Below are 27,451 nucleotides of genomic sequence, written 5' to 3'. Positions count from 1 at the left end.
GTTTCAGTGTAAAAACCGAAGCCCCTTCCCTTGAAAACAAGACCACTAAAGATATTTTGTGCAGACATTCAGAGAACTGCAGTGAAGTGTTACAGTCTGGAGACGGTGGGTTGATTTTGATTGCAGTAGTGTTAGGGGCGGTTCTTGCAAGGGATGGGATAGACTGGGATCTCCACCCCTTGCTGCAGTTATAAAGGCACTAACATCAAAGGAAGGAGCCAGGCAGGAGTTGAAGAGCCAACTTCCTCTCCTCTGGAGCACTGGGTGAGCAATGCTGCAGAGCTGTTAAACTAGTAGGCAAGGAATTGTTTCACAGGAAGAGAACTTATCTCTTTCTTCTGTTTCCCAGTGAGAAAAATGTGGCTGAAGTTTCTTTTGGCTATTCTTCTCTGGCATGTAACTGCTGCAAAGGAACCTGAGCCGTAAGAACTACCCTATTGCTACTACTAGTATTTATGGAAAGGCTTTAAAGACAGTGCTAATCAGTGTTATTCATTTTGCTCTAAATATTAAATACTGCCAGGGCTCATCTTTTATATCTGGAGAGCTGAAGTGGAATGGGGATGGCAAGTGAATCGTTCTCATATAATATGATCAGACCTCCTACCTATTGCAGAACTTCCATAGAAGTTGACATGTGTCCAGAAAAGGCAATAGCAGTAGTGACAGCAGGATGTTTTGCTAAAGCCAGGTGGGCCCAGGGCTCAAATAAAGGGCAAAAGGGCAAGAGTTGGGGGCAATACCAGAGTTGGGGGCAATACCAGGGCTGGGCTAGTTCAGAGCTGCAGGACAGAGTGAGGAGCACTGGCAGTGTGTCATATTTAATGTAAAGTAATTGCTGGGTACTGAGTAGTAACAGTGTTATGTGTTTGCTTTATCCTGTGGAGGCTGTTTCTCCTTTATATATGAGTGTGATCACTTTGATGTTTGGATCTCACAGACAGTATGTCCTGATGGTGCCTGCTGTCCTCCAAAATGACTCTCCAGGTCAGGTTTGCCTGCAGTTCCTTAACCTCAATGAGACAATATCCGTCAGAGTAATCCTAGAATACAGCTCTGTTAGTACCACTATTTTTAAGAAAACCGTGACAGCAAACAGTGGTCTACAATGCTTCAATTTCAAGGTAAGTTAATTTTCATTTATGTCCCCATGGAATAGAAATGCAAACGGGGACAAGAAAATTAAAGCAGAGAGCGCAGGAGAGGAACAAGCAGGGAAAGAAATAAGACTTGTTAAAGGCAAAAGGAAGCATAGGAGAGTAACACAGTAATGGACAAGGAGACATTTTTTATGGACAACAGTAGTAAGATGATGAAGTTGGTAGAAGCAAGATTGTGTCTCTTCATAGGAGCCCAGGCCACAGATATTGCTATCCAGCAGGTTCTGGGGCAAATTACTTCAGGACTAACAACCTCTCCATGTTTTCCTGTTTTTTTCACAGATTCCTCCTGTCCACTCTGCACCACTGGCTTTCATCTCCTTCTCTGCCAAGGGCACCACCATCAGCCTAGAGGAGCAGCGGTCAGTGATGATCTGGAACACAGACAGCATTGTCTTCGTGCAGACAGACAAACCCATCTACAGACCAGGACAGACCGGTGAATGTTCTCTTTGTCTATAACATGGGCCTTAGGAGGCAATTTCTTCAGACAGAACTTCTCTGCCTGGTGTTTTTCAGGCTGAGCTACACTCTAGGCAGTTTCTTCAGAGTTTCTGTTAAAACTATTACAGTTGTTTGCTGTGTAGCTTAGGGAATCATCTTCAGGATGTCAGGAGACCGTCATCCCATGATCTCTATTATTTTCTTTGTCCCTTCCTCCCAGGTGGCAGAAGCTATCACTGCTGCTGTTTCATTACTGATGACAGGCCAGGATAGTGGGAAGAGGTGAATAGATCACTACCTGGCATAAAACCATGCTTCCAGAGTCTTCCCTCTGTGGTGCTGGTCAGCATCAAAATAGTCTAAACACCAAGAGTGAAATCCATTATTTCGAAATTAATTATAAGTGGTTAAAGACAAAATCATACTATTTACCTTCTGGCTCCTGAAGTGTTTGGACTTTGGATTTTCATGTTGCATTCTTGCACTTATGCTATTCCCTTACCCATGCTTCTCACCTGGCCATTAAGCAGGGCTACATTTATCTAGATCCATTCTTCAATTCACTTCTAGGCGTTAAGGCTTCTAGCACACACTTTAGGAAATACTAGAAGAAAACTTCTTCCCAGAGATTAGTCACATAATGCAGCCATAAGACTAGATTAGTTTTACTTTAATTGAGTTCTATCTACATAGATACATAGTATGAAGGAAAGCTTACCAGTTGGAATTTGGTGCCACCAAGGTGTCCAACATGGGTTCTTTATTGGTCAAATGGCTTGGTTTTGAGCTGGAAAAAGCAGCAGACTAAACTAAATTATTAAAAGGTAATGCAGTTTTATTTGTTCAGTCATCCCCTTTCTGTGAGGTTAAACTTTTATGAAAGTAAAATTTTCACTAGTAACATTAAAGGAAACTTTTATGAGAGAGTACAAGAACTTCATGCTAGGGAAAAGTCCCTTAATCAAAGTCTGTGTAGGATTCTTCTACCTTCAGATGCACTTCATTATGTGCATCCTGTGCAAGTGGGACTGTTGGAATATCCTGTGAAACTGGGAGTACTAATGAATGCAAAAATCATGCTCAGACAAACAAACTATGGTCAATGCTAACACCCTGTTCCTTGCCTTTCCAGTGAGGTTTCGTGTTGTTGCCCTGGATTTCAATTTTAAACCTGTTCAGGAGAAGGTGAGTGACCAGTAATATTCCCCTGGATTTAAAACTTCTGGGAGACAACTTCTTCTCAAATTTTACATAAAGGATTGCTGTGGATAAAACGAGATGTTGCAGAGACTAAATGCCAAAGAATTTACCTGATTTCATAAGCACGTGCTGTAATCCACCCTGTCATTAGAGGCACAGGGAAGAAGGCAAGCGTGAAGCAGTTTGAATTCCTGACACAACAACTTCTGCTGTCACTGGGAAAGAGGCTTAAAAAACCCCTCCACTTCATTGCCACAGACATTATCTTTGCTCTGACCAGAAAGCCCATGGTTCAGTCTCCTGCTATTGCCGTTCAGCAATTGTTGCTTGCAGGCATCAGTAAATCATCCACCTGGCACTTTGCCCATTTTAGAAATGGGGGAAATGAAAGAGGAAGTTGTTATCACAATTGTTTATCTCCTCAGAGGTATTCTTTCCACTGCCAGCAGTCTCTCTTCATGCTCATAGTCCATAAGCCAATCAATGGAAGGGTCTCCACTGACCTCCTCTCCTGTGCTTGTAATGCAGGAGACAGCACTGCAGTAACAAAAGAGCTGGTGCTAAAACGAAGCCCAAATCATGGTTTGTGTGCACCTCTATAACTCTGCTCACTCATATGCTCTGAGATTGCACTAAAAACACTATGATCAGAAACTGTCCCACCATTCTCATTTCATCTCTCTCCTTTATGAAAGCTTCTTATTGAAGTAAAATTGCTGTTAAGCTGATCAAAGTAAGAGATGAGCACCTCTTATTAATGGTATTATACTGAATATTGGTTATACATTTCTCACCGTCTTGAGAAAAAATAATTTTTGTTTGATCAGCTTTCTAATCTCTTCTTCCACTTTGTTTTTTCCTATTTCAGTACCCACTGATTTCAATTCAGGTAAGAAAGTTTTGTCTTTGTACTGCATTACTCAGGGCACACGTCCTTATGTGGGTTTGTATGTGTCCATACACAGGCAAATTCTGCTGCTGAGTACACCAGCAAAAATTAACAGAAACTCCACAAAACACAGGGATGCTCTTTGAGCCTGACTGACATGGAAAGCACACCTATAATCATTCCAGCAGTCAAAAGTTGTAGTGTTCTTATATCTGCCTTTGACTCCCCTCCCCTTCCCCCAGTTTGCTCAACTTATTTTGGGATATATCTTTCTGTAACTCTAGTGCTGCTAAAAACAATGAACAAATATAGGTTGTGAATACAACTACCAGTGATCTTAGTACTTTCATGGCATTTTCTGGTGATTTTTAACACAATTGCAGTTCATGTCTAGACAGCATACAAGTTTTTTACAAGCATACAAACTTACAAGTTTTCATTTTACACTGTGAAGTGAGGAGACTTTATTTTCTTTGCAGTGAAAACATACATATTTTGAGCTCTCCACATGTTTTGCTTCCAGTCATTGCTGTAAAGAGTCAAGGAAATGGTGTGAATGTGTTTTCTTTAGTCTAACTAGCATAACATATACTGAGAGGAAAATGCCACCCCAGTTAATGCTTCCTTCCTTTTCCTGGCAGCTGAAAAAAAGTCTGGGGTTGCTAAAGGCCAAGATTTGCATGGGATAAACTTGTCTGAAGGGAAAGCACAAAGAAGATTTTCTTTCTCTCCCCTCGTGGTGCAAATCTAGAGCGACATATACTAAAGAGCAGGAAGAGCAGTATTATGCAACTTCCCCTGATGATTGAGACTAATAAGTAGGCTGGCAGAGGATGCCTAAATCTGAGAACAATAGATGAGAATCTAGCAACATCAATAATAACATGAATAATCCGAGTACAAAGGAGTGATTTAACTCAATGTGTTTGCATTAAGCAGCTTCTCCAATGAGTTAAAGCAATCTGCTCTGTTTTCTACTTTGTTGCTGGTTTTGTGTGCTAAAAGCAAAAGATTTCCAAGGCAAAAAGCCTGTGAGTCTGTATTCTTTTTTTCTTCAGGATCCAAGAGGCAACAGGATCTTTCAGTGGCAAAATGTGAAGTCAGAGATGAACATTATTCAGCTAGAATTCCCACTCACTGAAGAGCCTATCCTGGGGAACTACAAAATTATCATAGCAAAGAAGTCAGGAGATAAAACAAGTCACTCCTTCCTTGTGGTGGAATATGGTATTTTTTTTACTCAGTGTAGAAAACATTATTAGAGATGAGCCCATATCAAGCAACCCTTTTGACTGCTAAAACTTCAAACAGCTTTCTGGCAGCTCCAATTAGTTGCCATTAAGAACTGGAAAGATAAAAAAAGAAAGAGAACAGTAAAACAACCAACAAAACAAAAACAAAAACAAAAAAAACCCCCACAAACCGAAGAAGAAAAATTTAACATTTTTCACATACTCAGCCAGCAAAATAATCTCCATAAGAAATCAAGTAATTCGCAAATTTCAGTGAGACAAACTAAATTTTTCCCAGCTATGTCCATGAACTTTCTTGGACAAAGATCTGCAAGGAGTCTAGACATCACAGGATTCACTTCAGAAGTCCTGTCTTCTCTTCAAAATGTTGCAGAAATATTTCAGTAAGCTGTTGCAGATCAGGCCAGTTCTTAATCATTTTGCCACTCCAGTTCTGAGATCCCATTCCTTCTGTGACTAACAATGAGATATATCCTCATTTTTGCTTTCATCTTAAGAAGGTCTGCAAATTTACTGTATGCCAGTATTGGGTTTTTTCTTTCCATTCTTTGTCCTAGTGTTGCCAAAATTTGATGTCACAGTCACTGTACCAGAAAGCCTTACAGTCCTGGATTCAGAGTTCACAGTGAAAGTCTGTGGATTGTAAGTACCAAGTGCAGAGTTGTTAGGAAATATGCTGAAGAGGAAGAACTTCCCAAGAACTGGGGAAAAAGCCAGGGCTTGGAGAAGAAACCAAAATATGCAGGGCCCCAGAAGAGGTTGGTCAGGGTTGATGTGGTCATTGGAGCTTTCATTTATTCGTGTGCTCATCTCATTTTATTGTATGAGTATTCAGTTCCACATGTTGGATAAATCTTTTGAGAGGCTCCCTGGCAAAGTACGATGTGTCCACTCCCAAAAACCCACTTCAGAGGGAGACCTTCATAAAGCAGAGCACCATTAAATTCTAGCAGGGATCTTATGGTTCCAGCTGTCTAACTCTTCCTCCAAGCTTGGTCCTTCAGAAGGAGCTTGCTTACAGCAACACCAAGATCTTGTAATTTGAATTCCAGAGTTGAAATCCTGATCCCCTTGCAGATACGAGGAGCTTTGCTTTGATTTCAGTGAGTCTAGAACTCCAGTCAAAGCTGAAGATTGGAGACAACAGTCTTAATTTGGTCAGTAGCCATGTCTGTTCATTATGAAGGTATTTTTTTTCTCATTTAAGTTGTGTCTTTGTTTCATGGGTTTAGGTGCGAAAAAGAACTAATTTTGATTTCTGAGTTTTATTTTTTGTTTGTTACAGCTGGAGAGTTAGTAAAAAGCCTGTGAAACTACTTTATGCTCTGGCTCAGTGCTTGTCTTGGATCTATTCCTGCACACATTAGTTTAAGATTATTTTTCAACTGTTAGCTCACAGACCTCATCAGTTCATATTTCCTCTTCCCCTAGGTACACCTATGGCCAGCCTGTTGAAGGCAAAGTCCAGCTCAGTGTGTGCAGGGATTTTGATTCATATGGGAGGTGCAAGAAGAGCCCAGTTTGTCAATCCGTTACCACAAATGTATGATACATAATTTATATTCCTCTTCATGCTTGTCCTCTCTCCTCTGTTCTTGTGTCTCCCCCTTTTCCCATCACATTTTTTTTCTCTCTTTGATCCTTCTCTTCACTCTATTCATCTCTTTGCTTGTATCACTAGCTAGGAGCTCAGGGCACCTCATTTCTCTTCTTGGCTTCCTGCATGTTTCATCTTCATGACTCTGTTTCCTATAAACATGTGTAAATCATGTTAAAAGTACTGGGAAAAGATTTCACTCACTAAAGAGTCCTGTGTATTGTTAACACCCTTTGCAAACTATGAGCCTTGAGAACAGGCTTTTTCTTCCCTTTCCAGCTGGAGACAGACGGTTGCTTCTCCCGTGTTTTCAGCTCCAACATCTTTGAGCTACATCGCACTGGTTACATGAGGAACCTTGACGTGAAAGCCACTGTGACAGAGAAAGGAACAGGTAATCCTTTCTGGACAGTCAGAAACAGCAGCAGTGGTGTGGGCAAGGAGGAGAGTAGGAGATACTCAGCCTCTACTTGCTGAGTACAAGAATGTCTCCCTGAGGAAGGTCCCTTTTTACAAGCACAGTGACCATCTCCAGGCAAACTCTGATGATGCTCTGTGCAGGACAAAGTGTATCTTGTCTTGACTCTGGGCATGTCTTCCAGGCCTGCAATTTACAGCTGCTCAGGTTATTTCCATAACTCAGGTGATGAGCACCATACAGTTTGAGAACATGGATCACCACTACAGAAGAGGAATTCCTTACTTTGGACAGGTAAGCAAGAGCTTAGAGGGCTTGTATTGAAGATGATAGACAGGCAATCACATAACAACAACGATGGCAACATCTAGGGGACTGTTTGGGGGGGGGAGGGGGGGGGGGGGTGTTCTCCCCTAGCTTCTTCTGTTACATACAGTGCCCTATTGGTAATTCTGAATACTGAAGGCTATTTGTTTATTCTGAGTTTGATTCTGCCAGAAACACTTTAAATCAGAACAATTCATTAACTAGCATTTTTCTAACTTGCATTTTAAGCTTGCTATTAATCACTGCCTCTCCCCTCAGAACTGACCACCACATGCCAGCCAGACATGAATAAAAACACTGGTGGATGAGGGAAGAAAGAGGGAAAGGAATTTAAGACACACACAAAAAATCTAGGAGATAACAACAGTTTCTCTCTCAAAAAGGTTTTCCATTATTTTGTTTCATGATAATACCCACATAACTCTGTCAGTGGTTTAAAGGGTAGGGATAAATCTCTCTCCTTCAGTTCAGCTTTTGTCAATGAGGAAAGGATAAGGGGGACCAGTAGCACTGAAAGGAGATAAGATTGTCTTTCAAGTGTGGAGATTTTTCCCCTCTGGAAAGTCTATATAACTTTCTTATTTGGTTCCCATTCTCACTCTGTTCTCTTCTTTTTAAAAATCAAAATGAATGCTCATTTCTAGCAACATAAAATTTACTTAGCGGGGCCTGTTATTTTCCTATTTGTTTGTTTAACACATAAACAGCAGAGACCCTCTAGACAATCAGAAAAATGTTCAAAAAAAAAAGATGTGGATAAAAGGCTTTCAGACACTGAAAATAGCATCAACAGACTCTCAAAACTAAGGAAGAAAAAAAGGAAGGGAGAAAAGAAAAAATATTTTTAAACTGAATATGTATAGTCAGAAGGCACTGATCAGGAAAGAGATGAGACATGACAAGTTCTTGCTCCACAAAACAACATTATCAATGGTGTGGCATATGCTGAGGAAGCTTCTGCTCCAAACCTCATTAGATAAGTCAAATACTTGCCAGAAAGTGAAGAGAGACATTTCAGTTGTCAAGTATTGCTTTGAAAGAAGATGAAAAAACAATTTTGCTGTTTGGAGAGCAAAGGAGTGCAAAATATCAGTATCTACATACAGAAAGACAATATGCTCAACATGTTTCACGTTCCCTTTTACAGATCAAGCTGGTAGACAAAGACAACTCTCCTGTTTCCAATGAGGTTATTCAGCTATTTGTCAATAACAAGAACACAGACAACTTCACCACGGATCATAAGGGTGTTGCTGAGTTTAGCATTGACACATCTGAAATGTTTGATCCTGAGATCAGTCTGAAAGTGAGTATAAAACAAGGCTGAATAGAGACACAGAGAGAGATGACTGGTCTCAAACTGGACCAAAAGAAGAGATGGAATTATATTTGAGTTCTGGTAATAAAAATGTACTTTCTCCATCTTATTTTACAGTTTAGAGCTCTCAAAAATGACCATAAGAGGAGTGAGGAAAACATCTGAGTTGTTGCAATGCAATGGCTTGTTGCAAGGCTGCTTTTCCCTTACCAGTTTGGCTTTAGATGCAGTTCTTATCTATATGCATTATGTGAACTAATCATTCTGATGTCAGAATGTGATGATGATTTCCCTAGCAATACATGTTTGTTTTCCTTTTCTTCCCCACTCCCTCTCCTGATCAGGCAATTTATAAAACCAGTGACCACTGCCACTACGAAGGCTGGATAGAGCCTTACTACCCAGAAGCGTCTCTCTCCGTCCAGCGCTTCTACTCTTGGACTAGCAGTTTTGTGAGGATTGGGCCTTTATGGAAAGATCTGAAATGTGGGCAGAAGAGGATGATCACTGTGCACTATGTCTTAAACACAGAAGGATACAGGAGCATCAATGCCATGAACTTCTACTATGTGGTGAGTAGGAGGTTGTGGGTTGGTTTGCTGAAAGGGCTTTACTGGGCAGCTATCTGGCAATCCATCTACAGGAATTACAGCAGTGAGAGCTCTTCATGGTATTCTCTGCCTCTCTCTTCCCTTCCTTTTGCTTCTGCTTTGTGACCAGCAGCATTGTTCCCAGCAGCAGCAGTGGGAGCATTCAGTGTGCCCTAAGGCTTATGCTTAAGCTTTCGAGATCATCTCATTGTGGATAGTCCTATCAATGCACAACAAACCCGATTGCTGCTTTCTCCCTCCAACTTCTACCAACCCATACATGTCTTGATCTTCTCTGCACAGGGCATGGCAAAAGGCAAGATTGTCCTTACAGGGGAAATTAAAGTTAATATCCAAGCTGGTAAGTTAAGTTGCCAATCCATATTTTTGCATTAAAACAAACAAACAAACACCCAGATGGTTGAATCTAGAAGCTGTTGAGAGGGCTGTATCTCTCTTTGTCCATGCCTGTGTGCATGATAGTAGCACGACCACTAAGATCACTATAAGGTCAGGTTTAGTCCAGCAATAAGTTCAATTGATATCAGTCAAATAGCATTCTCTAAAGATCTTCCCAGAGGATGATGTAGGGAATGCAGAGTGTCTGCCTTAGGAGCTAATCTGAATATGGCCGCATGTTCAAATCTACAATAAATCTGAGACCACCTGGATTAAACCTTGGCACATCACCTCCTGTAAAATGTTTCAGTTTATCATCTAAATCTAGATTGCTCCACCGACTGGTACAATTCCATGCCTGTTGAGTTTGGCTACTACTACAGTAGTAGTACTAGTAGTAGTAGTACTAGTACTGTACTAGTAGTACAGTAGTACTACTACTACTTTACTACAGTAAATCTTTGATATTCCTTCCTTATTGGTGCCTTTATTTCTTCTAACAGGCCAAAATGGCACTTTCACCATTCCACTTGTGGTCAGTGAGGAAATGGCTCCAGCCCTTCGGTTGCTGGTGTACACCTTACACCCTGACAAGGAGCTGGTGGCAGACAGTGTTCAATTGCCAGTTGAGAAGTGTTTCAAAAACAAGGTGAGAGGCACTAAGATATAGCAAGTCTTACCTGCTGTCAGGTGAATACAAATTCTTTGTGTATACATTCAACAACAGATCTCCAGTTGTGTTTCTTGTTTCCTTCCACTTCTCTCTGCATCAGTCCTTTCATTTTTCTTTTTTCTCTTTGGCCTTACATCTTTCCTCTACCGCCTGGCCTTATTGTCAAAAGATAGATCTTCCTTTAATGTCAAAAACATTTCAGGAAATCCACATAAATCCTAAATAATTCTTGCCTCTCTTAAACTCTACTAGTGTTCCATCTAGTTTCTGCACTTTCTGTCCTTCAGGATACTGAACACATTTTAGACTTAGCCCTAGACTATTGAATCTAATTTTTCACACTTTTTTGTTGAAAAATGCATTTAAGGTTTACGAGAACTAAATACGCACAGAAAAGAAAGAAAAAAAAATCAATCTGGGGTTTAAGTTTTTCTTCCTTTTTTTTTTTTTTAATGGTACATTTTCATTTATAATTTAAAAATCAAATTTCATCATTAAGATTTTTCTAATCTTTAGCTCCTAAAAGCTAAAATGCATGAAATTATAGGACAAAGCAAACCAAGTGACATGAAACAAAATGTTTCTAGTTACCCACTTCTAGTTACCCATTTCTAGTTACCCCTCCTATTTCTTTTCCTCTTATCTAACACAAATGTGAAATTGATTTTGTTCTGAATGGGTCCAAAACAGAATCTGGTTTATATATTTGCTAACATGGGCCATGGACCTAGGAAAAACATTATTTGCTCACTGTAGTGATTATTGCATGTAGACAAGTCATAATAAGGTTTGATTTGATTCGATAATAACAGCAAAAGAATCACAATTTGTTTTAAATTACTTGAGGTGGGCTTCACTTAAGCTATCACAGGAATCTAAGAGTGCTTATTGCCTAGGTCCCTGCTATAAAAGAGGCCTGGTGGAGACCAGGCAGATTTTCTGTGCTTTAACAGAAAATCCTTGCCCTCTCCTTCTTGCCTTCCACTCACACAGAGAGTTCAGCCCCAGCAGCATGGATTACCCATGCCAACATCTGTTCAATGAATTTCAGGTCCACCTGGAATTCTCTGAAAAGCAAATGAACCCAGCTTCCAATGTCAGTTTGGTCATTGAGGCTGCTGCCAACTCCTTCTGTGCTGTGAGGGCAGTGGATCAGAGTGTGCTGCTCCTGAAGCCTGAGACAGAGCTGACCACGGAAATGGTAAGCTGCCAAATGCCTTGTCTCCTTCCATGGCTTCTTCCTCCTCCATTACAGTGTCTTTCCACTTGAGATTGTTAGACTGTGTTAGAGCTCTACAGCTTTAGGCCTGTGCTGGTCATAAACCATCTCTAGTAGGCAATAAAGAGATTTGTTTCCTGTGGATTGGAAGTCCTCTTTCATGTGGAATTCAGTTTAACCTGTGACTGGTCTCTGGCAGCACAGTCCTCCAGCATATCTGCCGCTCCTCCCAGTTTTGTGCCATCAGCAAACTTGCTGAGGGTACACTCTGCCCCAATATCCAGGCAATCAGTGAAGGTTCAAGACTGGTTCAAGACTGGACCCAGTATTGGTGCACCCTGCTGTCCACCACTAATTACTGGCCTCCAACTAGACTTCGTGCCACTGACCACTGCCCTCTAATCCCAGCCATTCAGCCATTTCTCAGTCCAGGAAACAGAGCAAACAGAGCCTGTCAAACAGGCTGACATCTCAGCTCTGGCAATTTGCAGTATTTGACAGTGAAATTAAGGTTGATCTTCACACAGACACATTTTCTGTGTTTCCTTACCCCTCACAGATATACAGCCTGCATCCCCTACAAGACTTTCAAGGCTACATCTTCCAGGGGTTCAATCTAGAAGACGACTCCCAAGAGCCCTGTGTCTCATCTGACCACATCTTTCACAAAGGCTTGTATTACACACCTGTAATGTCTGGATTAGGCCCAGATGTGTATCAAATCCTCAGGGTAAATGTCCTGTACATTACTTAAATATGCTGAAGTAAGTTTCTGCTACTGTAGTGCTAGATTCTGCTAATGATCCTGTTAGTAAAACCTATACATGACAAACTCTCCTCTTGGACCTCTATGTTCAATTGATTCTGGTGCCTACTGTGATTTTCCAACACGCACAAAGCTCCCAAAAGTCTCTGCATACATGTCTCTGGGCACCTCTGTGGTGGAAACACAGTAATGGGAAAGAGGGAAGAATGGAACAAACCTCAGTTACAGTATGGTTATGGCTAACACTGAAATGTGCTTTTTACAGGATATGGGAATTAAATTTTTTACCAACTCAAAGGTTCGACAACCAGTTGTATGCACTAGTGAGACTGTAAGACGTCAACCATATGTATTGAATGAAGGACACATGGCTTCTGCACACCATGTCAAATCATCAGGTAACACAGGGGACAGGAAGGAGATTTTACCTTTCTCCTTAAAGGAAGTGGTATTCATGTGATAGGAACATGGACAGTACTCATTAACCACATTGGTTTTGATATTGAGTACTGGCCTGGCACAGAATGAGATAGCTTAAGCTAATGGCCAATGCCCCAAAGAGTCTTTCAGGTCTACACTTCTGATTCATGTCCAGTTTCACACTGGGAATTGTTGGCAATTGGCAGTGTCACACAAAACTAACACTGTTAGTTATTATGATTCCCTTCTGACCAGAGCTAGTTGGGAAAGACTGTGTGACTGTGGGACAGCAAACTGAGTTAAGAGCCAAGTGACCTGAGTTCTAGCCCTAGGTCTCATGCTCATATTTGGAGACCAAAACTCTTCAAATAATGATTTCTTTTTCCTTTGACAGCAGGTTATACCTAACCAGGGATACATTAGTAACATAAAATAATATTTGTGTGGCATTGCATATAGTCTCAGTTAGAAGGAAATGGTAAAACACTCATTGTCCTTCATACTGGCCCATGTACATTCAAACCTGTCCTTTCTGGGAGTCTCCGTTCTGTGAACCAGGTTTTACTAAATTCTCATTATCTCTTACCAGCTGAAGCTGGTAGGGAGGAACGAGAGAGGAGACTCATCCTTGAGACTATTCGGGAATTCTTCCCTGAAGCTTGGATTTGGGATATAGTTCAAATTAAGTGAGTACTGCTTCTTTAATCCCCTTGCCTTGCTTAAGGAATTGGTAAATATGCCCCCTGATGTCCTGCAAGGTGGCAATCCTTTGCCAACTCTTCTTCGTTTTTGGCCCATAAGACCCAGTTTTTCAATCACCAGCTGCCCATCTGCCCTTCTCTTTTCCATGAACAAAATATCAAAGATGTCCCTAAAGACACCTGTCCCCACAATGTGTGTACCATGAGCCATATTCCCTTTCTCAGATGAAGGACACCTCTATTTAAAATACGGATTTGCAGTACAAGAACTCTGATTTGTCTTTCCAAACCCAAGGAAATGATGGGCAGAAGAACTCTCAAATGGACTTTTCTCAGATTTTAGTGATAAATTCCATGTGGGATGGGATGTCTGCAGATAGAATAAGGGTAGTTCTGGTTTTCAAAACATGTTGCCTCTACTGAGAAGCAAGTTATATGAAATTTACCCTTTCTAAAACTTTCATCCTTTCTCCATTCCCATCAGCTCTACTGGAAAAGCCAGCATCTCATACACCATCCCTGACACCATCACCAAATGGAAAGCCAGTGCTTTCTGTGTGGAAGAGCTGGCTGGATTTGGCACATCTGTGCCTGCCACCCTGACAGCCTTGCAGCCTTTCTTTGTTGATTTGACCTTGCCATACTCTATCATCCGAGGAGAAGATTTCCTGCTTAGAGCCACTGTCTTCAACTACCTCGACCAGTGCATTAAGGTGTGTACTTCTGCCCAGATGGTTAGACCTTACCCCATCTCCAAAGAAGCTGCAGCAAAATGATTGGTGCAGGTGGTTGGATCTGCTCTTGATTGAGGTACTGCTCATTGTAGCTGACAACAGGTATCATGACTGGATTTGTCCTCTTAAACCACTACAGAGAAAAGGGAGATCTCTGTGAACTATAACTAGAATGGGTCTATAAAGCAACTCTCTCAAGATCCATAGAGAAAAGAAAGAAGTGCTTTGCAGAGTATCATTCGCCATCCACAGCTGTGCAAGCTATCAATGGCTTAAGTGGGGTCTTTTCCTTAGGAATCAGGTGTGCATAGGATGGTTTAACATCTCAACGAGAATGTTGTGAGAAACGAGGGAAAAATGTTCAGGTCACATCTGATGGATGATTAATCAAACGCTATCATCTCAGGCATTAAATCTGCTTTACACTGTTTACTCTGGACATAAAGAGATAGTCTTTCACCCCTCTCTAATAATAAAGCACCATTTGCATATGGTACAAAACCTTCACCCCATTACACTGCTCTTTCTGTTCTCAGATTAATGTTTCACTGTCGGATTCCCTTGATTATCAAGCCAAACTCATCTCCCCAGAGGATGATGGATGTGTATGTGCCAAGCAAAGAAAGACCTATGTCTGGAATATTTTCCCCGAAGAAACTGGTATGTGCTTTGAATCTACTTGGTTTTCTGTTCTGAGATTGATACTCATTTAGATCTCACCTGAAAAAACTTAATCCTTTTCCAACCTAGGGAGTTTGGTCTACTACTGGTCTTTTCAGTTGGGTTAAAGAGCTTCTCCACAACTTCAGTGTGTTTATCATTCCCACTTTTAGAGATCAGTTCTCTTCCCGTATGTCTCACCTACAGTGACTGACCATTCATTATGTTGAACTACTTTATCTTATTCATCAAAGTTTTCTTACTTTCTCAATCATCCTCTATGATAGAGGTCAATTTTTTTCCTTTTCTGCTGCTATTTAAGGTAATGTAGTGTTCAGCGTTACTGCAGAGACCAAGGATGATGAAGCTTGTGGAGACAAAGCCCCTGGGAACATCAGTATTGACTACAGGGACACCCAGATCAGAACACTGCTGGTTGAGGTACTGCTGACAGCTCTTCCTGTTTGTCCTGTACTCCTTTTCCTGCAGAAACTAAAACACAGCAGAAGTACCAAAAGCAAGTAAAAGTTTTTCAGGTTCCCTAAAGAACTCCTGGTATGGCTCTACCTGTGTGGGACAGTGTCTGGCTGTTCAACCCAAGTCCAAGTCCACTCCCATCTGATGTCCTCTTCCATGAGGATCAGTGGGTGCATGTCTCCCTCGTGCAGAGGAGAAACTGGAAATGAGGGACTCCATCTGATGGGATCTCCCTTTTAGGAGTAGCCAAACTGTACATGAGCTTGTAAACTGTTGTTTCAATCCACCTGTTTTATCATGCAGCAGACTGGGCAAGGGTGTGGCCTTTTTGTCACTGAATTTCTTCTGCATGCTTTTGTCTCATCCACTGCCTGTGTCTCCTCTTTCCATCTCCATGCAGCCTGAAGGAATCAGAAGGGAAAAGACTCAAAACTCCTTAATCTGTACAGAAGGTAAGGGTCTTATATACTGCTGTCTCGAGAAGAACTGAAAGGAAGGTTGGAGTTTGCATTCCTTCCTGCAGTGCTTGTTGATGTTTTCCCTTTTTACCAGAGTTGTCCATATGACAGCTAGTATGAGTGTAATAGTGTAATAGTTCAATTCCCTGCTACCAAATTACTGTGTGGTCTGGTGCACATCACCGAGGCAGAGTCTGTGCCGTGGTCAGATGTGCTCAGATGCTGAAGGAAGACTGCTGTGAAGCTCTCAAAGGGAGATGACCTTTCTGTGCAAAGTATGTCCTGTGTTTCATTCACTCATGGTGACTGTTGTCCTCTATTCCTTGGATACCTGCAGCTTACAGCTTTCCACCTCTAGTGGGAAGGGTAAATATAATATTCCTTTCCACACCATCTCAGTGCTGACAGCAAACAGTTCCTAAGGTTTCCTGGCTGGCCTAAAAGAGGCAAAAAAGCAGTTCTGACCCCCACCAAACACCTCTTCCCACTCTGTCACTGAAGAAATCCCCAGGTTCACAGATACTGCAGCCTGTGAGCACTAATCTTTCCCTGTTTTACTGTTTTCTATTGAGCAATGACAGTGACTGCACCACTTGATCTGTTTTTCACAATTTTGATTTTGCTGTGTCCATTCTCTCTTCTCTCTTGCTGTGTCTGTTCTTGGTGAATGCTGTGAGTTTCACTTTATTGCTGTCTCTTGTGTGCAATTTTGTACCGTGCAGTTTGTACCAGGAGCATTTCACTGTTACAATTAATATTCCTATACAAATGACAAATATTTTTCTCCACAGATGATGTAGTTATTCAAGATATAGCTCTAGAGCTACCTACAAACGTTTTGGAAGGATCAGCCAGAGCCTCATTTTCTGTTGTTGGTAAATATATAATTAATAAAATATAAAAATAAAGAAAATGTAGAAAATATAAAAAGAAGGCTCTTTCAGGATTCAGAATGTGAGTTTCCACTCCTTGTGTGGGAAACTTTTGAGAAAAGAGTCTGATTCTCTTCTTGTCCATCAATGTTCTGCATCGTCAAGATGGAGTTTAGATATCACTGCATCACTCTTCACTACTCTGCTTAAATTTAGTGCATTTGAAATTCTTTGCATGAAACTGCAGCACAGTTCTGAGTTATGACCTCAGCCAGACTCATGCCAGTATGACTTTTTTCTACACACCCACCTGCAAATCAGAGATGCCATTAGAGTTTTTTCAGTCTTTTCAGGACATGGACTTGGTTACGTGAGTCACTAGCCATAAAATCCTTGCTTTGTAATGTTGGTGACTTTCAGAAGCTCATTCCAGAAATCCCTTTCTGGGTCTGTGCTACCTTTCCTAGAAATAAAAATTTAGAGGTGGTCTATCACACATCTATCAATGTCTCTTTGCAGCATTAGTTGTTAATTCTGCAATAAATGTTGCAATGTAGCAGCTCTGGCTATTCCCTTCCATCCTCTGGAAACAGAAGTTTCCTGCAAGCTCCTTTCATTTCCAACAAGAAGCATCTGCTTGAAGTGGCACTAAAATAAGTGTTTCTGGTAAGGGCAATTTGGACTAAGTAAGGAGAGGCAGGGAAGGGACTCTTTGTTGGCTACAAAGCACAACAGAACTCAGCACTGAGAGCTTCATGCTTGTTCGGGTGGCTCCCAACCCCAGCTAGGCTTTTATGACTCTGCCTGTGGAATTGAAATTACTGGTGATTTCAGTGGCCATGAGTTGTGCTAATCCCCCCTCCCATCTCCTGCTCCCCAGGTGACATCATGGGCACTGCCATGCAGAACCTGCACCAGCTCCTCCAGATGCCCTTTGGCTGTGGGGAGCAGAACATGGCCCTCTTTGCACCCAACATCTACGTCCTGGACTACCTGAACAAGACAGGGCAGCTGAGTGAAGAGGTCAAATCCAAGGCCACTGGATACTTAGTGAGCGGTGAGAGCTTTGTGGTTCCCTTACAATGTGTGCTGAAATTCCTGTTGAGGGCCAGTGAGCAGAAGCACCAGCAGCAGCATGGCTACCCTGGCTGATGGCATCACATTTGTAGCACAGCCCAGTGACCCAAGGATTTGCCCTGATCAAGATATTTTTTACTTTTCTTTATCTTCTTATCTTATGCCTTTTTCTGGCATTCAAGCGCCACGTTTCCTTTGCGGTTTAGTCTTTCAGTCCCCTTCTCTTTTTCCATTCAGGCACAGTATGTATGCTGATTCTGTTAGTCTAGTTGGAGCACAGAGCTGACAGAGCTCTGCCTACCCTGTGACTCAGTGTTTCTGCAGGACATGATGTTCCATACTTCCATTCACAGGATCCCTCAGGGCTCCCCTCCTGCTTGGTAGATATACATGGCCTTTCCATTCTCACCCGCTGTGGTTTCAGACAAATATGTAAGCAAACAAAATAGGGTTTTGCTTTTACATCCAAGAACACTTCCTTTTTCATGTTCTTGCAGGCTACCAGAAGCAGCTGTCATACAAACATCCTGATGGGTCCTACAGCATCTTTGGCACCAGAGATAAAGAAGGGAACACCTGGTGAGTGATTGGGAGCAGAAGTGGCTCAGAGGAGAATTTGCATTCAATATCATGATGCAGATAAGTGGCAGTTTACTGGCTGAATCAGATGCACAGAGCTGTCTAGGACTGGGGGTTGGTAAGTACTAAAGAAATGCCTTCCATCCGCTGTCAGGCAGGGTGTACAAAGAGATGTTGATCCCTAAAGACCCAGCTGACTTTCTGATTCACGCTCCTGCTGTCTCCCATGAAACCCATTGCACTGTGGTGCTCTGTAGACAGGATCAGCCTCAGAGTTGTGCTGGACCTCCTTCCCATGTCCCATTTAGCTGCTCATCCTGTAACTTCTCTCTCTTGGAGGAGCACACAAAGAGAAAGCAACCCACCAACATGCTGGCTTTAACTCTTCATGGTCCTCAACAGCACAAATAGGAGGACTGGCTTCTTCTGTTTCTTCCAGTGCTCATCTCACAGCTTCATCTTTCCCTTGCAGGCTCACTGCCTTTGTGTACAGATCATTTGCACAAGCTGGCCACTTAATCTATATTGATGACAGTGTCCAGTCTCAAACCCTGATGTGGCTGGCAAGCAAACAGAAGATAGAGGGCTGTTTCCAGAGTGTTGGGACACTCTTCAACAATGCCTTGAAGGTAGCAGAGAATTACTACTTGGCCAAATTTACACTTTTTCATTAAGAATATGCTCTCCTATTACTGCCAAAAACTATATTTCACTCCAAATGCCTGTCTTCTTCCAAGGGCTAACTCTCCACATCTAATAATGACTATTTTCAGCTCAGTCAGCTTTCCTACACCTACTTTACATGTTATGTGCACCTGAGATAGGGTTACAGGACTGTAAGCTTGAAGGAGTAGTGTTTTTGGATTTAATAGCAAAGGGCTTCTCTGGATTTGTGAGCTCTTCAAGAGCTATGAGAATGCTCTCCTTCCTTTTGGATTGCCTCCAGAACCAGCCACACTCTCTCAGCTGAGATATGGCAATTCATATTTAAAGGCTTCTCATCTGTGGCGTTCGCTGATTATTCCTCTCTCCATGTTGTCTTCAGGGAGGAGTAGATGAAGAGCTGTCGCTCTCTGCCTACATCACCATTGCCATCCTGGAAGCTGGACACTCCAGTTTGGTAAGGTCCTGGTATTCAGATGGAACTGGTCCCCAGTTGTTGACTTGGGTCCAGCATCTGCTTAATTGTCTGGGTAGTAAAGAGAGAGAAAGAGAGGGAGAGAGCTCCCAGAGTAGGTGACCATGCTCTGCATCTGAACTGGTTGCTGTGATAGAGGAGGTCCCCATCCCTATACCTCTAAACCACCAGTCTTTGAGTAGAAACCGTACAAACCTCAGTGGGGTTAGATCTTCTCATTTGACAGACACAAAATATGTAGTGACACCCCTTGTCTTCCAACAAAAAGACTTGACAAATAGAAACCCACACATGACAGGTAGTAACACACACACTACAGCTTAGCCTCAAAGACAGCCCAGTCAAGAAAGTTGTTGCAGGTTAATCTATAAAATCTACAAATGGAACTAAAAGCTATGTTGGAAAAACAAAGGTCCATCAGAGCAAAAGCTGATCTGTCCTTTTCAAATAGTTGGTAGTACAAAGGCGACTACAGAGATGTTAGACTTCAATAGGTGAGTTAGCCTCCACTTTGTCATATCCTTTCTGAGGACATGGAGTCAAAGTGTAGATTTTTTGTGGGTGTAAACCTAGTACAACATCACAGAATTAAAGTTACACCAAAGTCAGTGAGGATAGAAACTACTAAGTTAGATTTGTTCAAGACAACAAACTCTTGACTACAGAAATGCAGAGCAAATTATTATGAAGGTAAGTAGAAGGAATTATCTGTGAATGAAACAGAAGAGTCTTCTGTTTATAGACCAGCTTCTCTAAGAACACCACTGAAAGCTATTTGATTTGTTTGATGCTTCCTGTGAAATCCCTTTTTGAAGAATTCTGTATTCTCTCTCCTGAAGTCATTATACAAGCTGAAATCCCACTCTCATTGCTGTGATTGTGACAGGATGAGGAACAGGTTTAAGGAAAATGAATTTTTGAGCAGGTGAAGACTACTGTCCTGAATAGAGCCATATGTTTTTTTGTTTTTAAGTACCCTGTAATCCGAAATGCTTTTTTTTGTCTGGAGACTGCATCTGAGAAGAGAATCAGTGATGTTTACATTCAGGCACTCATGGCCTATGCTTTCTGCTTAGCTGGCAAGGCAGAAAAATGTGAATCATTCCTTGCAGAGTTACAGAAATCAGCAAAGGAAGTTGGTGAGTTTCAGTCACTTGGGGAATTGGGATGTGGGAAGATGGAACAGATCTTACTGATGGTCTAACCTTGACAATATTGAGAGTATGGGCACATGAACCAAACTGCACAAATAATCTGTGGAGTTAATCTGCAGTGCATTCATTGATCTGCAGAGAGCCCTGTTGAGGAAGAGGCCTGGATGCAGTGGGACACCGAGGCAGCACAGGGCAGTGACACCTGTAATCAATATGAGTTCCTTCCTCTCTTTGTTTATCCAGATGGCTCACAGCACTGGGAGCAGGAGGAGAGGTCTCCATCAGACAAATCTCCCTCCTTCCTTGACCATGCCCCTTCAGCTGAAGTTGAGATCACCAGTTACGTGTTGCTGGCATTGCTCTACAAACCCAACCGGAATAAAGACGATCTCACAAAGGCCTCAGGGATTGTGCAGTGGCTCATCAGGCAGCAGAATCCCTATGGAGGTTTCTCTTCTACCCAGGTGCCAAAACTACCTTCCACTCCACAGCCAGTCCTAGGAATTGGGGCACTGTTTCAGTGTTCCAGCAGAGCTCTGACTACCTAGTCCTGTTTATCTTTTCTATTTGCTGTCTCTGAGAGAAACCAAACCTTTCTGTTAGGAGACCAAAATACTTTTTTCCCCCCTCTTCTCAACTATAGAAAGGTTAAAGCAATACAAGAGTAATTTGACTAGCAACAAATACAGATATTTGTGTCAGGGATGAGCCTCGAAAACAGCAAGTCCCATCTGTTAGATGACCCATGAGTTCTGTGTACCTCCTCAGAAAACACAGGCTTTATCACCACAAAAAAATCTAGAAGTGTACTCTGGTGCTCAGATTTTATGTTCTGAGACCTTTGTATTAGGATTCTTCTACCCTAAAGCATGCATGGGAACTCTGGAGTTTTATACAAATTCAGGATGAAGCAACTGCAGTTGATGTTGCAACAGTGACTTTGATCTCCTCTGCACTGGTCACACTATGCAGCCAATTGTCTTTTATTATTTTCCTTTTTTTTCAGGACACAGTCATTGCTCTTCAAGCCCTTGCTGCTTATGGTGAGGCCACCTACAACTCTGCTTCACAAAACAGAGTCAAGATCACTTCCAAAAAGCCTTTTGAAAACGTATTTATTGTCAACAATGAGAACAGGCTCCTGCTGCAACAGACTCCCCTTCCAGAGGTCCCTGGGAAATACAGCCTGACAATGAATGGCAGTGGATGCGTATTTGTGCAAGTAAATGTCTTCTCCCTTCTTCATTGTGTCTCACATTTTGCAGACCAGATAGCCATTGTTTTGATGATTTTCTAGCTGATTTCTCTTTATTTTTCCTAATTACTTGATTTCCCTAGACCCTTTAAACACTCTTCCCCATCCCACATTCTGACTCCTGGGGAAATCTGGCATGGAAAAAAGAGTCCTTTCTGATCAACGTCTGGTTTCTTTCTGGGAGGTGACTCTGAGTACAAGCACCTTCATTGTTAAGGAGTAGAAGTCTGATGTGTTTATCACTGATGCAAGCAAGGATCTTCCACATAAAACCAAGTGCAACATTGCCAGAAAAGTTCACTAAGTGTGACATTTGTTTTTTTTGAATGCAAAGAAAAATCCTTAGCATGCTTGAACAAAAGGGGGTTTTTTTTGGTTTTTTTTCCTCTTCCAGACAGCACTGAGATACAACATTCACCTTCCAGAGGGGTACTTTGGATTTCTGCTTTCAGTACAGACACCAAATGCTTCCTGCCCACGGGATAGACCAGCAAAATTTGATATTGTCCTCATAAGCAGGTAATGTGCCCTCAGCAAACCAGCTGCACAGATGACAAGGCACACAGAGAACACTGCTGTGTGTTTTCACTTCAGCTTCTGAAGTCAAGAACCACAAGCTGATCGACATGCTGATGATGTCAGCCTGTGAGACACAGTATCCCAAAGGACCACTGACAGGGCCCTCTGTTGTTTCAGTTACACGGGGAAACGAAGCAGCTCCAACATGCTCATTATTGATGTGAAGATGCTCTCTGGCTTTGTTCCTGTTAAGTCTTCCCTGGATAAGGTAAACTTAGAGGAGCAAGACTAAATTACTCCCCACAGGGACAGAGGAGAAAACCAGAGGCGTGGTTAAGAATCATTCAGCCCCAGGCTGTGCGAGGTGTTTGCACGGCTGCACTGTTCCTCACTGGGTGGAGGGAATGCCCTCCAGGGAGCTTCAAACACACTGACCTTCCTATATTTAAAACTAGGAAGGGTTTCAACTCAAGCCAGAGCAGCTGGCAGCTGCAACTGGGAGCTGGCACTGCCCAGGTAGGGAAAGGGTGAGAAACCTCTCAGACTAGCTCTGAGATGTAGATCACACCAGAGTCAGGCAGTATTCCCCAAGGGAATTGCAGTGATCAGTGCATTTGGAAAACGCTCATACCCTCAGCTAAGTCAAGTGGTAGGTTTTTATCCATCCTTTCAATGTATTCAGCAACATTTGGACTCTAAAAGTTAGCTTCCAGCCCTTGATATTTGAATAGGAGAAGAATGAATACCACTGACATGCAGTGGTAGGGTCTGAGGCAGCACTTGTTTTTTAATGTTTTGCAAACATATTTATCTCCATTTTCTTGTTTCAAAGCTCATTGACAGTCATGCAGTGATGCAAGTAGAAAACAAGAAAAATCACGTCCTCCTTTATCTGCAAAATGTAAGTTCTGGTCACTAACAATTTGATTTCCACAAAGGATGGAAACAGCATGTAATAGGTATAACCATAATATGGATATACCCTATAAGGTGCATTTATCATGTTCTCTTCCTCATCAGTTTTTTACTGTAATCACTAAGCTGCTTACTTCCCAAACTGCATGTAACATCCCAACCTTCCAAATGGCTTCAAACTGACACCTGTCCTACCAGCAACTAGAAAAACAAAAAAGTTAATTAAAAAAAAGCACATTGGAATTAATCAAAAATCTTTCTCCTTTCAGTCAAAAGCAGGTGAACACCAGAAAAGAGGTTCCCTTGTGTGTATGTCTCTTTGGCAGGCTTCTCATAAACCTTAGTCCATCCAACAGGACAGGGAACACTGCTTTCATTCTCCTCTGGAAAGATTTTCATTGCCTCTCTTGTACATATAATCTAATCCCTGAGTCAGAGTTTTCTTAGTATTAATTTGCTCAGGCCCTGTAGAACTAGTAGAAGCCAATACCCCAGTGATGCACACTGTAAATTGATTCCCAGTTTGCTGGTGGCACATAATATTCATTTCTGAAATGGGAGGGATTGAAATACAAAACTTTATTGTCCTGACAATTGGGAGACCCTGGAAAATTAAACCCAGTCCCTTTGGATAATTTTCCACCTCTGGCAATAGGATATGTAATAATTACAGAATTACAGAATCATGTGATACAAGCAGGATAAAAAACCTATTAGCTTTTCAGTTCAGTTTCCCTTTGGACTCTCCAGGCATGTTGAGATAATGGCTGTCCCATATCTGTATGTGTGCCATCAGTGGGATTTGGAATATGCAACCTGTCAGTTACCACCCTCACCTGCTCCAGATGGTGTTGTACAAATAAAAAGACTGATGCGATCTCTGACCTTCCATTCCAGATCTCACAGAAGGAAAGGAAAGAAATCACTTTCTCAGTTGAGCAGGACTTTGTAGTGACCCACCCCAAGCCAGCTCCTGTGCAGATCTATGATTACTATGAAACAGGTAGGTCTTTGATTTCAACCAGTGTGAAGAGTGGGGAAGGGACAGGGACAGCAGAGACACTGTGTGGCTTAAGGGAGACCCAGAACCCAGAACCAGCCCTGCTGCAACCAGCACTCTTCTGAACTCCATCAGTATCTGAATCTAAGGCCAGAGGAGAGACTCATTTCACTTTAATAAACTTGGTCTCATGCCCAACCAAGTTGACCAATAGGCATGAGTAGAGAGTTATGAAAATACACGCACTAGAATAAAGGACATTTCAAGGATCTCCAGTTTAAGCATGCATAGGTTATATCCACCTTCAAGGTAACAGGAACATTTCTATTCCTCTCCAGAAGAGTATGCTGTTGCTCAGTACACATCACCTTGCAAAGAGGTTGTTGCAGAAGTGGACTAAGGATTCAAAAAGGTAAGTGAAAGCCAGAAAAAACCAAGCAGATAAGAAAGTGAAGTATAAAGCAGCAGGAGTAGAGTGAGTAGAACAGTAACCACTCTTGAAAAAATGAAGTCTCCATGAGGCTTCTCAGAGAGCAGGCAGAGACAGTGGCCAGATCCTGTCCCATGACACCAGTGGAATCCAAGTGGGGACCACGTCACTGCCTGTTGGGAAGAGCTTAGCTTTTAGAATGAAAGCCAAAGTGCAGAATAATGGAAAGACTGGGAAATACCTTCAAAGCTTCCTCAAAAGCATGGATACATAGCAAAGAACCATTTACCTATGGCCATCCTTGAAAGTCTTCCCTCTGGAGCCTATGCTTCCCAGGCCCAAGCAAAGTTTTCCATATGGACTAACAGAAACTTTTTTCTTGGACAGTTAATACATTATCTGAGGAGAACATGAGGTGACATGAATCACAGAGGTGGTTTATTAACTAGTCAGAAGTATGATGCTGCCTGGCTGTAGAGGAGGTCCAGGTCTGCATCCTGCTCAGCACAGCAGTTCTGCTGGCTGGTATCTGATGAGCAGTTTCTTAGGATTCCAGGCACAGCTTTCTGCAAGGCCTTGGTCCAGTTTTTGTCTGTTTTGCACAGAAAGAACTGACTACCCTGTATCTTGAAAAAAAATTCCTGTGTTTTGCAACCTGCAGCTATTGGTTTGATCTCATTGAGGTTATTTTCTTTTGGATTTTCACCTTCAGGAACATCATAAATATTGAACAAGTGGCCAAGCACCCTATTTTCTTCTGTCATGAAGTCCTGGAAAGGGCCATATCACCTTAGGAATCACAGTGGGACTCTGTGACATTGATGGAGCTGGTGTCTGATTCTCTGTTGCCTTTCACATCACATCTCTCCAGTTCTGTAGCATAATCGTGTATACCTTTCCACCAATAAACCTGCCTGTTACACTGGGCATTGGCTTTTTTTCAGCGTCACGGAACAGGCATTTTAATGATAGTCCACGTGTCATGACTGCTGGCTGGGGGAGGGAGAGGAACATGCTGGTCCTGCCTGCAGCACTCTGCCTCCTCCCTCAGCTACAGCTGGTAACCACTGCCCTCTACTGTAATACACATCGTGTTCAGTGCCTCCCACACCCAGAGATGGCACCCACTGCTCATGGCTGCTGCACAGCCCCTCACCTTTCCCCAGCCTGCGGGGACACTGTCTTTGCCCCTGTGGCATAAGAGTAGGGGTTTGCGTGTGGACACAACAGAGCGACTCCGTATCATGCTTAGCAGAGGACAGGCTGAGGAAAGGGGCAGCTTGCAGTCCCGGCCCGGTGAGTGCCCGGTCCCACACCCTGGATCTCACCCTGCCAGGCCCTCCAGTCCACACGCCTGGCCAGAGTTTGTCCAAACCACACCACGATGGATCGTGTTACCAGCCACCGGCAGCAAGCCTCCCCGTTTTCCTGCCCCTCCGGTCATCCCTTACGCTTGGAGTCGTGGTGGTTTCTGCAAACACAAACACACCAGCAGAGCAGCATCGGGAGGGCTCGGGAAAGAAATAGGGATGCTGCTCGTCTTTCCCGGCAGCAGCAGCGGCGCCGGCAGCTCTCGCCGGGCTCCCAGAGCCGCGGGTCCCCGCCCGCCGGCGCCCTGGCTCCGCGCCGCCCGCATCCCGGGAGCGGGCATGGAGCGAGGCGGGCACCGGGCGGGGAGCCGCGGGCACAACGGGACCCGCCGCGGAAGGGCCCGAGCAGGAATTTAAGTGCAAACTGCTCAAGTGCCGAGGGCTAGGATGTTTCGACAGGATGCATTCCGCCGGGAGATTTGCTAAAAGCTGCGTGCGGGCTTGCGGGTTTTTTTCCCCCGGTGAAAATTAATCATCAGGTCAACACAGAACACAGAATGTCACTCTGCCCAAATAATTTTTTTTTTTTTTGCAAAATGCACTAAGCAGTTTGAACTTCACAGGGCGAGCCATGCAGGATATGCATGATGCTGATGTTTTAAGAAGCTGTTCTCTTAAGTTCCACGGACAAGGAGTTTGTGGGGTATGAAATAACTCAGGCTACAGTGCTGATCTCCACACAAAGTTCCAGAATTAAAACGTCGCTGGCAGTAGGAGGAAAAGGAGGAAAAAAAGAACAAGAATTTTGCATTCCTGACACAGCCCAATTGTAGCAACTGACTTGATTTACATGAGCATCAGGCTGCACTAAAGCAAGAGAAATCAATAGTTACAGTAACAAGGTTGAAAAGGCGAGCAGACTGAGTGGATGTGGATACAGGGTATGTATCTTTCTGAGGAATGTAAGGCCAATTAAGTTAAGGCTTCAGCATCTCACATGGAACTCATAAAAATCTCCTCAGGTCTGGCCAAATATGTTATTCTGTTCTGCCAAACATAGTTTCCTGGGAAGAAACAAGGTCCTGGGGGGGAAAAAAGTGCATTTTTATCATTCTTTTGGAGCCTTACCTTCCCGCTAGGCGAAACCTGACTATTAAAACATGAAATGCTCATTTCCCACTGCAATATCTTCCTTTGCATGCTGAAAACATAATGTTTGTTATCCAACTTTATCCTTTGACACAAACAGATAATTTCTGGTTGCAGTCAGATCTAATATATATCCCATGCTCACACTCTTGCTCCAGATTTTTATCTAGATCATGTCTCCCTGGCTTCCACTCCCACAGGGAGCAGCAATATTCTTAAAACACATTCCAACACCTCCAAGATGTCTGGAACCTTGGTGTCGTGTTTCAGTTCTAGGTTTTGTGCCACACACCTGAAACTGAAGCAATTATTTTAATTGTGGACTGAACAAGCACGGGACACCCACTAGA

The 27,451-nt window shown here is 42.7% G+C and overlaps 1 protein-coding gene across 1 annotated transcript; it reads left to right on the top strand.

Moving 5' to 3' along the window:
* Positions 1 to 342: 342 nt before the first annotated feature.
* Positions 343 to 25,561, top strand: LOC125321442 (ovostatin-like). Its single transcript, XM_048294301.1, has 36 exons — positions 343 to 422; positions 941 to 1,124; positions 1,443 to 1,599; positions 2,737 to 2,789; positions 3,673 to 3,693; positions 4,752 to 4,920; positions 5,504 to 5,588; positions 6,378 to 6,489; positions 6,823 to 6,937; positions 7,146 to 7,255; positions 8,436 to 8,594; positions 8,951 to 9,178; positions 9,500 to 9,557; positions 10,099 to 10,244; positions 11,320 to 11,469; positions 12,047 to 12,217; positions 12,519 to 12,651; positions 13,263 to 13,359; positions 13,859 to 14,087; positions 14,645 to 14,768; positions 15,091 to 15,209; positions 15,646 to 15,697; positions 16,495 to 16,578; positions 17,456 to 17,632; positions 18,150 to 18,231; positions 18,704 to 18,860; positions 19,277 to 19,351; positions 20,343 to 20,508; positions 20,767 to 20,987; positions 21,530 to 21,745; positions 22,173 to 22,297; positions 22,475 to 22,565; positions 23,130 to 23,198; positions 24,110 to 24,215; positions 24,551 to 24,624; positions 25,355 to 25,561. Exons 1-35 carry the CDS (start codon positions 358 to 360, stop codon positions 24,610 to 24,612), a joined length of 4,368 nt encoding a protein of 1,455 aa, XP_048150258.1. The 5' UTR covers positions 343 to 357; the 3' UTR covers positions 24,613 to 24,624; positions 25,355 to 25,561.
* The last annotated feature ends 1,890 nt before the right edge of the window (positions 25,562 to 27,451 follow it).

The sequence above is a fragment of the Corvus hawaiiensis genome, chromosome 2, assembly GCF_020740725.1.
Source record: "Corvus hawaiiensis isolate bCorHaw1 chromosome 2, bCorHaw1.pri.cur, whole genome shotgun sequence".
Classification (NCBI taxonomy): Eukaryota; Metazoa; Chordata; class Aves; order Passeriformes; family Corvidae; genus Corvus; species Corvus hawaiiensis.
Note: the sequence above shows the minus strand (reverse complement) of the source record. Positions and strands in the feature narration are given on the sequence as shown.